This window comes from Colias croceus, chromosome 18 (genome assembly GCF_905220415.1).
Source record: "Colias croceus chromosome 18, ilColCroc2.1".
Classification (NCBI taxonomy): Eukaryota; Metazoa; Arthropoda; class Insecta; order Lepidoptera; family Pieridae; genus Colias; species Colias croceus.
The window spans coordinates 7,713,079-7,725,423 of record NC_059554.1 but is presented as its reverse complement, the minus strand read 5'-3'; the positions used below and the strand labels follow the sequence as shown (position 1 = coordinate 7,725,423).

At 33.5% G+C, this 12,345-nt stretch overlaps 1 protein-coding gene across 2 annotated transcripts in view; it reads right to left on the bottom strand.

Annotated features, from left to right (window-relative positions):
- LOC123699783 (serine/threonine-protein phosphatase 2A 56 kDa regulatory subunit gamma isoform-like) overlaps nucleotides 1–12,345 on the bottom strand; it is a 54,335-nt gene that overhangs the window by 22,804 nt on the left and 19,186 nt on the right. For both annotated transcript variants that reach the window (XM_045646812.1, XM_045646811.1), the window contains exon 2: nucleotides 5,625–5,811. In XM_045646812.1, coding sequence (XP_045502768.1) covers nucleotides 5,625–5,811 — 187 coding nt within the window. The remainder of the gene's footprint in view (nucleotides 1–5,624; nucleotides 5,812–12,345) is intronic.

The window sequence follows — 12,345 nt, the reverse complement described above, 5'->3', positions numbered from 1 at the left end:
ACTCTAAATGTTGCATCATCATCGAAAACATAACAGCCATCCGGCCCAATTTCATAACCTAATAAAAGTCGCGCGTCATCCCTGAAAGGCTGTTTTCATAATAATATCAACAAACATCTGCATCGTTCAAACTGCTCCAATATTAAAATAGGTGACTGAACTGTAGCTGTATATTGTGAAAGCTTAAAATACGCCAAAATAATGTGTCTGTTCTAAAAAAATATGCATTCATAGTTCACCCATAATAGTTCACCTCATTGGTGTCAGATTATAATAATTGTATAAGATGAAAATATATTGAGCAAAGACTCATTCATGAAAACGAGAAAAAACTTGCCGTTTCATATACCTAACAGCCATAGCAGACGCGAAGTCAAATAACAAATTTTCCATTCTCAATAATAAGAGCGCAACTTTTCCGACTGTAATTGCGACTGCAATACATTATCCACCCTAAAAAGTATGCAAGAAAAACATGGGGTGAAAGTTTTACTTCGTACTTTTTGTGATAGTGAGGGTATATGTTCCTGTATGTCTGATACAGTTATGTCCCCTCTCATCAAACTACCGATCGATGCTAACTTCAATTTGTTGAGTCATAGCGAAAAACTTCGGCAAGGAAAAGTTGTCTTGTAAAATCAGTGTTCCGTAGGTATAAATATTTTGAAGAATAAAGAAAGTGAAATTTTTTTTTATGCTTTTTCAATTTTTTAAAATGGGCTTTAGGTATATGAATAATGTTTGAAATAAACGAAATATCCTAACAACATTTTTAAAAGACGTTAAAAAAAAACGACGGGGCCTATTTATTCGCTATAGATTGTTTATCTAATATATAAAAATCAATGCCACTTTTCGTTGTAATTCCATAACTCGAGAACGGCTGAACCGATTTCGATAATTCTTTTTTTATTATATTCCTTGAAGTACGAGGATGGTTCTTATGTAGAGAAAACGTTAATATGTACCACGGGCGAAGCCGGGGCGGACCGCTAGTTTTTTATATATAAGTATCTACATAGAATGCAATTAACTATGGTGAAGGTAGTTCTTTCGCCACGGATCTCTAAAAATCGCAGGTAAAAGGTTGACAAAAAGTTTATGGGTGCATTATTGAAATTAATCGCATTGTTTGTTCTTAAATCATTTCAAAAAAACAACTGTTTATAATTTCGTATTTGTGAATTTCACATGGTTTATTGACTGAAAATAGTAGAGTACCTATAATATTAAATATAAAGAATTAATGAAGTTAATAAAAATAGAAAATAATGTTTATTATGATATGAAAAAGACGATATAAATAAAATGTTGCTTGCATACGTTTTTAAATCTTGCAAGAAAGTAGTTACTTTGTAATAAGTCTTAGGATTAACAATGTTGCAACTTTTACACAGTCATAAAATTAAGTAAACCTTGGCTTAAGATTAGTTCATCAATGTGGAAAGTAACAAAAATTTATTGTTCTTTTTTAGTTTATATTTTTCCCAAACTTTTAAATAAAATTGTTAAAATCTTTACATTATTCAGATCATTACCAAATCAAAATCCAACTTCTATGCCATCATGTAGGTACATATTGATGGAGTCATCTAACTTAGGCACAACTCTTTTTTTTAAATTTTTGCCCATTTCCAGTCATTGAAACCATCTAGAGTTTAACTAGCCTAACAACAAATACTAATATAACCACTACAACACAAGACCTACACAGTACCTATATATACCCTCGTGGAAAGACAAGGGACCATTATGAGCATCTCAAAGGGTTAAATTTAAATTACTCGCTTTGTGTGGAAGACACTTCGAGGCCGAGTTAAATAGATTTGAAAGGTCAACGGGTAATTGAGATAAGGAGCAAATTATACGACCTGTTGGCGAAATTAAAACAGTTGGAATGTCCTGCCGAATCGCTTTTCGAGTAGCATGCGTAGTTTGAACATTATCGTTACATTAGCAATTTACCTCCAACCGAGGTATTATAATAACCACTAACCCTTTTAAATGTACTTTCCTTCAAAGTTTAATTATCATGACTGAAAACGTTCGGCTTTGCTAGTCACGGTATTTTATTCTACAAGAAAAGTATGTATTTTGTAATGTATTTTGCATTTGCATGTTGTACGATAGTAGATGTCTTTATTACATAAAGGATGTAAATATTGGAATTGATTTCCCTCTCAGAAGCCGGATGTCTGCAGTTCTTGGGAGAGTGAAGTTACACTTTTCAAAGTTTCACTCAGCGTAGTTCCTGGAAGTAAGTTTTGTTTGACTTCTGGCTTCCCAGTGACTGTGTATCGGTGCAGCGAGCAGAATACGTTATATAGGTAAATGTAATTTAAATTCAGTAGAATACTAAGGATACAATCCTATAGTTCCATGGTTTGAATTTGAGTCAGACATTGGTGTAAATAATTCTGCTAGCTAAATAATAATAAGGATATTTAGGGTCGATCTCTGCACCCATGGACTGAAGTGGATAAAACTTTCTCAGGAGATATCTATATACTCGTGTCAGATTAGCAATTATACTAAAGTTATAAGTATCTATACATACATATAATAAATCTGTAGAAGGGTCAATTCTGTACATTGAAAATATTGAAAAAAGAAATAGCAGGGGGTGTTACTGGATCGATACCAAACCCAAATATGTGATTAAAAAAATTTTTGTCTGTCTGTCTGTCTGTATGTTCAGGCATCACGTGAAAACTAACTGTTCGATTTCGATGAAACTTGGTATAATTATACCTTATTATCCTGTGCATAAAATAGAAAAATACGTAGAAAAAAATAAATCTTAATTTTTCAGTTTTATCCATAGACGTTGTTCTGTAGAACCGCGAACACACGTTGCGTTAATTATTATAGGTATTTGGGTCCAATAGATATTTATAAGATGTCATTGTCAGAGTTACTCAAAATGAAGAAATACCTAAACCATCCACGCGAAGCCCGACATCCGCGCGGACGGAGTCGCGGGCGGAAGCTAGTATACAATAAACCTCAGCTTCAGTAGAAAATTTTCGCAGTTCTAATTATGCCATTTTAAATAGACGATAGTATATTTGAGTGATGTTGAATTTAAAGCTTAAAACTACTTAAACAGTGCACTCCAGCCTCTGTGAACGAATAGAGATTAAAATTCTGAATTTTCGAGATCAAATGAATTGGAAGGCATGTTTTTAATTTTACGACTGCATTAATTAAAAATTCCGACTGCTGCATCCGATAGCGGCCTATCTGATGCAATTTCACGCTTGTTAAATTCTGTTTAAACCGTACTTCTATTATGTGAAAATTATATTATAAAGTATGTTAATTATACAAACAAATTGAATTTTTTAGTGTTAACTAATGTTACAATGGTATTTATCAACGCTTTCTCGTAGTTGAATATTGAATATATTCATAAATTAAAAGATGTCATATAATTTTATCTCAATTCGTGACTAGTAAAGTTAATTTGTTTCATGATGAAAAGCAACTAATTTAGTACTAAATGCTTAAGACCCTATGTGAATGTGCCATGTACATACAAAGTAACTGAAGAGTCTAATAGACATTACACCTACATAAATTGGTTCCTTTCCTTTCGATTAAACTGTTTGTTACTCAGGGGAAATTTGGCAATAATTTACTGTGATGAGAATATGTGCAAAGAATAGATTATTAGATGATAGGTTATAGGGATTATTGTCCTGATAGTGATAAAATATTTAGTACCATATATCTTAAATAACATAAATATGTACCTACATTCAAATAAGTAATTTAAATAACAGCAAAACTACACATACATAGGTACTATATAACTTAAAAGAGAGCGTGTTTGTAATTTGTATTTCAAAATACTTGTCTCATATAATTTTTTTGGAATAATTACATCCGAGAATTAGAGGTTTAACCATAAAACCATATAAATGCATATTACATACTATCTAGTTTTGCAGGGGTGGAGATGTCACGGTCAACCCCCGTTACCATGAAACAATTATTTTTAAAACGTGATCATGAATATCTTTTAAAACAATTTGCCACTTAGCAACCTCGTGGGCAAAGGGTTGTTTGACAGCTTATAATATTTATGATAATCTCGGAATACCTCATAAATAATAATGGATAATCTATTCTAATATTATAAAGCTGAAGAGTTTGTTTCAACGCGCTAATCTCGGGAACTACTGGTCCGATTTGAAAAAATTCTTTCGGTGTTAGACAGCCCATTTATCGAGGAAGGTTATAGGCTATAATATATCATCAAGCTACGACTAACAGGGGGGGGGGGGGGGGGGGGGTGAAACCGCGCGGAGCAGCTAGTATCAAATAAAAGTTATTTTTTTTTCGAACATTTTTCTATTTCCTATCAATAATTATTATCTAGTGACCAGAAACTTAGTATGTATTTGTGTCATGTTTGTTTGTTGTTCAATTACGCAAAAACTACCGAACCTTTGGTGTTGGTAATTTAGCACGCAAATAAATTATCTTCTAAGAGGACATTTATTGCTTTTAATCCGAGGCAAGCAAAAGTTGCTATAACAAATGGGTCGGAAAAACAATTTCTTTCTTTCATCTATGAAACTACTTAACAACATACATATAAACGAGACAGAACTATGTACATATAAACTAAGATAGAAACACAATAAAACGCGGAAAAAAAAACAGGGCACAGATTAGTACCGTTGACTATCAGAAGACATAATATGTTATGTTCAATACAAATACGACGAACATTAATTAACACATATTTGCCAATTAAACTACCTTATACATATATACATGTAATGGGCCCTCTTCACAATGGGAGGTGATGGGCACAGTACAGGCAATCAGGATACTGTAGAGAGCCTAAAGGATCGGCCGTCATTTTTTCATAATCGTAATGCTCTTCACAATGCTGCCCATTGTGAAGAGGGCCCATTATGTCCAATACGAATACGTCGAACATTTAGCGCATATAAGCCAATTTAGCTACATGTATATATGTTACATGTAATAGCAAACATCTCAACGACGTATAGAGCGAAGGAAACGGAACTGAACACAAAGGGTGGGATATGGAGAAGCCGGAACGTGCGCCTCTCTGCGTTTGTAACTAGACGATTGGAGAACGCAATATACAGCTGTCTAGATGGCTGAATGTATGTACAGAATGTGAAAGATATGTTACGTAATGTACAAAATGAGGCACGTACGTGTCCATACCACGTGTGTAGGTATGAAAGTTCAGTTAAATTTCCTTTTCAAGTCTTCTCATAAAAACTACATTAGTCCATAGTAGTAAGCATAATATTATGTAGTTCAAAGTTTTACTACAATTAAGTAATTTTACTTACAGAGTGTTAAATTATTAGGTAGTTAGGTAGGTAAGTATTTTCAGCCTACAATATGTTAGTTTGTAAGTAAGGTAGGAACGATTTAGGATTCAAAAAGACAAATTTAATCTTAGACCCTTTCTCTGCAAAAAATATTATTTAACTAAAATAGTCATCAAATAATCATTTCTTCCCTAAAATGGCTAAGCCCAAAACTTATTCCTTAAACTCCCCACATTAAAAATGCTGTACGTCTGAATATCTATCCCTCCTCACAATATCGAACACGAATCCCTTACTCACCTTTAATAGGCGGTAATTTGACCAGCTCCTGATTGTGGTTCTGCACGTTGAAGCGGCTGGAGCTCTGTCTGCGCGGCTGGCCGTTCCAACCGGGCGGGCGAGGGCTGTCGGCGGCCCGCGGCAAGATCGCCGCGGGTGGCGGCGGCCGGTTCGCTAGCGGTTGGATGGCCTGCTTCTCTGGACGGGTCTGAAGACAAAAAGGTTACTTAAAGTGGATAAATAATGTGTCCCTAAGTATTGAAAATTGTGTGTGAAATTTATTGGGGTCAATAGATACCTACTGATAAAAAATAGATACTAAAAAATATTGTACCTTTAGGCATTGAATTTACCATTGATTACCATTAGCCAAATATGATGTAACAAATCAGAGGAAAAATAAAATGCGACGAAGATTGAGGATATAATGTTTATTATTTAACTTTATTATTCTTATATTCGTTATTTTTATAGACTACATGTTTCCACAAATTACATATTATTTATATGACTGGAGAATTCAGCTTGTGACTACATCAATCATTGCTACAGATTGCCTACATATTAAACATACCTACGGCACGTCTAAAAGATCTGTAACTTAGGTTCTGAACAGTATGTGGTTTGTTATTCACTTTTAAACTTATAATAATAACAGATACATCATTATCTAATTCCTTTCAGTTGAAATCCGTCATATATTATACATATCACGTGGGTGTTTCGATATTAGCTGTAGTGCTGTAGCAAGCAGACCGCCTGAAGCGCATTGACAAAATAATTAATTAATCCTCTGAGCTAGACACCTTTTTTTTATAGTGGGGAAATCTTCCAAAATACCCTCGGCCCCCGGGGAAGGAGCCGTGGGTTATGTCGGATTCTTACCGACTAAAACCCCACTGTGTTCCGTCGAGCCGCTTTAATGATGGGGCCGCGGGTATTTGTTAGAATTCTTCCGCGATAAATAAGCGTTGGTGTCTAGCTCAGACACCAACGCTTATGATACCTAATTGAGTTGTATTAACTACGTAAGTTCAGAAAAAATCATATTATAACAAAACCTATGATTTTCAACCTTCATTATAGTACCTATAAGTAATGTAGGTTACTTTATTATTTAGCTGCTAATTACGACTCGTTAATTAGTCTGAATATCAAGAATAATTCCACTCAAGTTGTTATATTTTTTAGCTACCTACTTTATACTATCTAGCTATATTATCATTTATCTATGAAAGATGCTTGTTTAATTCAACATAACAATCATATTGTTATACTTTCCAATGTGTTTGCTTTGCTAATTACAAAAAGAGTAATTTAAAGTCGACTCACATTTTTTCTACCCTTTGTTTCAAAAACTATCAATCATACCAACAATTCGCATTTTCCTATGTTTATAAAAACGAAAGCATTTTTCATTCATCACGTTAACGTGACATAATATTTATCATCTTTATACCTAGCATAAACACGGGTTAAATATTTGAAACAATGTCCCCGAATTTTATTGTTTAGAGTTGTAAAATAGGTAGAGGGTAGTGACTTTTCATAACAAACTGCTTTTCTTTTCCAACTAAAATGCGTAGTTTTTGTGAAAATCGAAAATGAAAATAATTTTTTTTAAGGTTATTTTTGTACTAAAAACGACACTTTTATACCATTGTATATGTATATTGGCAATATTTTTAAATAGATTGCCGGATTATTAATTTATATATATAACAATTTCTAAAATTATATTAACTACCTGAAAAGGTATAAAGCCAAAAATTTAAGTTTGTATTTATCACGTATAATTACGACTGACGACATGCCATAGATAATAAATGTTATATGACGCGTTCACGATTGTAAATATTAAACATAATTAGAAATTGATTTTTAAAATGAATTTGTCAAAAATAATTTTAACTTAGAAAGCATTTGATAATAAAAATAATTTTACGATACATAAATAAAATACAAACAAGTTGTTTAAACCTAAGTAGTTTTTTTTTGTTTGAGTGGGAATCGCCCTAAAGTCGCTTCTGGCACTCGCCGGCCGCTGCCGCGGCACGCTCGCTTCGCTCGCTCGGCTCGTGCGGCAGTTCAAGAGTTAACCTAACACGCTCGTCGCTTCGCTCCTCGCTACCTATTTGAATACTAAAAAAAGTAAAAGTTAATCGTTTTTAAAAACTGAAGCAAAGTGAGATATAAAAATAACATTAAAATGTATCATTTATACTCTATGATAAGCTAGTATATTTGTATTGCTAATCTGTGATCTGCGTCATATTAACTTATCTGTGGCTTGTTGTATTGTTGTAAATACAAATTATTGGAACGATTTTTGGCTATAATAAATTGTTAAAATAATATTTTAACAAAAAAAATTGTAATATGTAAATAAAGTAATAGGTACATGAATATATTTAAAAATAATGCGTGTGAGTGGGATATTTAGACATTTTGATACTATAATGGCTTAAGATTTTACTTAAAGTTGCGTTTTTAGTACAAAAATAACCTTGAAAAATATCATTTTCAATTTCGATTTTCACAAAAACTACGCATTTTAGTTGGAAAAGAAAAGCAGTTTGTTAAGAAAATCCACTACCAGCTATCGACTAAACAGCAAAAAATAATGAAATTCGGGGACATCGAATCAAATATGCAGCCTAAACACGTAGGTAGGTAAAGCGAGCACTCAACCACACTCGACGCCCTTAAACGAATAGGCAGCGTCCTCCAGAGCAATTTATCAGCAAATCACACCCAATCATATCTGGGACTGGTGCCAAGAGCCCGTAAGTGCAAAGTGGGTCAGCCGGTGCACGTGGAATTCAATGTCAATGATAGCCGATAGATCAGGACTTGGGAACTTCTCATGACTCCGCATACTTTCACAACGTAAACACCGTTCGGAATTTGCGATTGCTTTATGCTATTATTTTATAAATCTACTAGTATTGCGTGAAACTTGCGAAGGTATGTAACGTTTTTGCAAGCGCAGGGTTAAAGAGCAGCGCAGCGTTTACTGGCAGTATATACCTACGTGGTATGATAGTTAATGAAACTGTTTCGAGGCTTAATTTATTCTTAAGTTCTTATGGTTGTATTAGATAATTTCGCTCACAATGCGGGATCTTTTCTAATGAAACGACTAATTATTTGAAACATCCTGCATTACTGAAACTGCGAATCCTTCTAACGACCCAACGCTTCCATGTAAAATTTTAATTTTAAAGAAAATTTTAGTAGGCACTAAATCAATATTATGATTTGGTATTTATATTTTGGCATGCAGGAAGAATTCATTACTCGAATTAAAACAAAAGTATCAAAACCTCACATTTATAGAATAACATCTTGGAATAACACAATGTCGCTGAAAATGCGTCATACTCGTACTTGACATTTATTTAAAAACTTTTTAACGACTTTTACCTTTCATTTATTATTACGTACTTTAATATTCATGTAATGAATTTTCTTTCCGTTCTTAATTTTAATTGTATTCGATATTATCGGCTTATTACATAAATAACTTTCATTTCTTTCTGTATAACCTATGCATAGGCATAACAAAACAATATTTTATTGTGAGTTTTGGAATGTTCTAGACTCACAAGAAATTTAACTCTAATATTTCGGAAAACTCCTAATATTATTGTAATTTAAAATACTCGAAAATTGAACAATTAATATATATTTATAAAATAAAGCACTACACGTAATCTTGTTCATATCACTCAGTGAGTCTTCGGAAATCTTCGAAATGGAATAAATTGATGTCTATTTTTAGAAACTCCATCAGTAAGCCATCAAGAATTCTCGGCGACCGTTCACCGGTAGATACCAAGCCTCAATCGCAGAATATATTAAATAGTCAATTCTTGTATGACAATCCTATTTTTATGTTTACAAAAAAAAGACGTTATTTGTAACGTTCCTGTAACTATTCGACTTTGCATACAAAACTTGAACACGAAATCTATCTAAACGCAAATTCTCTATTCTAATCAATGACCTATTATACTAGTAGACGCGGCATACGCCAACATCATTGCACTAAAAAACAGCGTAATTAATACATACCTACTTACTAACGCATTATCACCAATACAGTTGTTCTCTTTTTCACTCTCACGCACGAGACATAATACATGTCTCACTCATGTACTTCGTAATAACAACTGCCGATTAAAATACAAAAAGAACGTCCAGCCACGACGCTGAATGGTGCGTGACTAAGTGAAACTCGGGCACTTACCTGAGTTTTTTCTTGCCAAAATAGAGAGCGGGTAACGTATCTAGCTCTTTTATATATCATAGATTCTAATATTGAACATTTCATTCCTAGAGACTTCTCTATAAATAATATGTCTACAAATGTTTCCTTGGTCATTGCACTGAATAAATATTTACGAGTAACAGCTACTTAGAGAGGTCAAGATACCTACGCGATTTATTTTTAAACAGAACATCATTCATTATTATAAAAAAAGCAATAAATATCTAATGAATATTGAGCTTCGTTCAACATCTGCTTAAACATAGATTATGAGTGTTTATGCTGAACTATAAATAATGAAAACTATAATCTAAAAATAGACCAACCTTCAGGACAGAAAACAACAGAACAAACGACATCGCAATGACTATTGGCTTTTGTTTTCATCCGCCTAATGGGTACCATTCACAGGCGCACCCATCCGCTGGATTTGTAGCTGGCGACAAGTCCGCGGACAAATCTGCGTGTGTATGTGTAGTTGTGCGCGGCTCGCGGCTCTGGAGACGGAGAGTGATAGAAGGTGATAGACGTGTAGTGTGTGGGCGATGACGGATTTGTCCACGGATTGGTACGGCTCGGGGCTCGGCTCACGGTGCGTGTAGTGAATGCCGGGCTTTAAGTTTTACAAATTACTTGACGTCTGTGGACGAGGTGTAAAGTGATTTATGAGTTACGTTGATTGATTTTATCGAGAAAACGAAATATGGTACTTTAAACGTTGTTTTTGATTGTCTTGCGTAGCGAAATGTTAATGTTTTACAGTTATACATTTTTTGTCAAATTATTTAGTGCTACGTTTTAATTCATAGATCTAAATGTACCATACCGACTAACGTTATTTGAGACGTTTCCCAAAGAGTACTATTACCGATTCGTTTTATCAGTTTACAACATGCTGATCAATTAATCACAATGAAGTCCATAAAACAACTACGCACACATATATGCCTATTATTTCCCTTTTTTCCAAAAATAAAGGAAGATAAAAACCGCAAATTACGGGACTTTTCGCCTGTTCATTTAATTTATTTTTATCGTAGAATTACATCAATAACAACTAACAAAAAATACTAACCTAAGCTTGTGTTACACATTAAAGGAATTCCCATGCAATAAGCCCATCGGACATACCTACACCAATGCTAATTTACATGAACATTAGCCATAGATATTCTGTATAATACTACGATTAATCCATTATTGCAAGTTGCGTGGCCAATTAACAGTTATATCTGATGAATGATGATAGCGCGTATTACGGGGAACGCGTGAAATCTGACCGTGGCGTGCAAATTGTATCTACCTATGATATATAAAAGAGCTAGATACGTTACCCGCTCTCTATTTTGGCAAGAAAAAACTCAGGTAAGTGCCCGAGTTTCACTTAGTCACGCACCATTCAGCGTCGTGGCTGGACGTTCTTTTTGTATTTTAATCGGCAGTTGTTATTACGAAGTACATGAGTGAGACATGTATTATGTCTCGTGCGTGAGAGTGAAAGAGAGAACAACTGTATTGGTGATAATGCGTTAGTAAGTAGGTATGTATTAATTACGCTGTTTTTTAGTGCAATGATGTTGGCGTATGCCGCGTCTACTAGTATAATAGGTCATTGGTATCTACGACTATCTTTATCGTGGTTCGATCTGGTTTTGCTATTTTCCGCAACTACAATAGTTCGTTAAATGCTGTGTAAATATTTATGATATATTTTGCTGAGTCAAATTTCTCGGGAACAAAAAAAGATTTTTGCCTATTGTTTGTTGCCTGTATTACCTATAGGTCACATCAACGATGTATCGTATTGAAATAAGATGAGACCTTAGAGATGAGACTCAATTCTATGGGCAGTATAAAATTGCCCATCGATTTAAACTGTATCGAATTGTCTTAAAGGTACTTTATGGAGTTATACGTACAGAACATTTTATAGAATTCTCTGTATATAAATCTACCATATAAAAATTCTACATTACAATGTTTATATATTAAAATAATAAATTGAGTTGAAAATCTACAATTTTAAAAATGGATATTAACTTTTTATTCGTGATGTTTATTCAAATCTTTCATAAGCCATACATTATGCTAATCATTTATTAGCAATCATTTAAGTATATCTAACTGGTACCTTCATAGTGTTAAATCATTCATCACGTATCAACCGAAAAGATCCACATGCAATTCATTCTATAGTGCTATTCCAAAAATAACCATCTATTTATAAACTTCCATTCCAATTTTTCTAGAATGAATAGAACATAGTATACACATATTAAAGTACATCGCACCTTTATTTAGCACATACAAGATAAAATTTACACTGAGCACATTAGCACCAGAATAATAATTTTATCTTAAAAACATTTCAATCTCTTTATAAGACAGAACGATACTTGATAAAATAAGAACCCAACCAATCCGTGCGCAAAAAGAGCGAATCAATTTAACGTTAAAAATTAATCAATA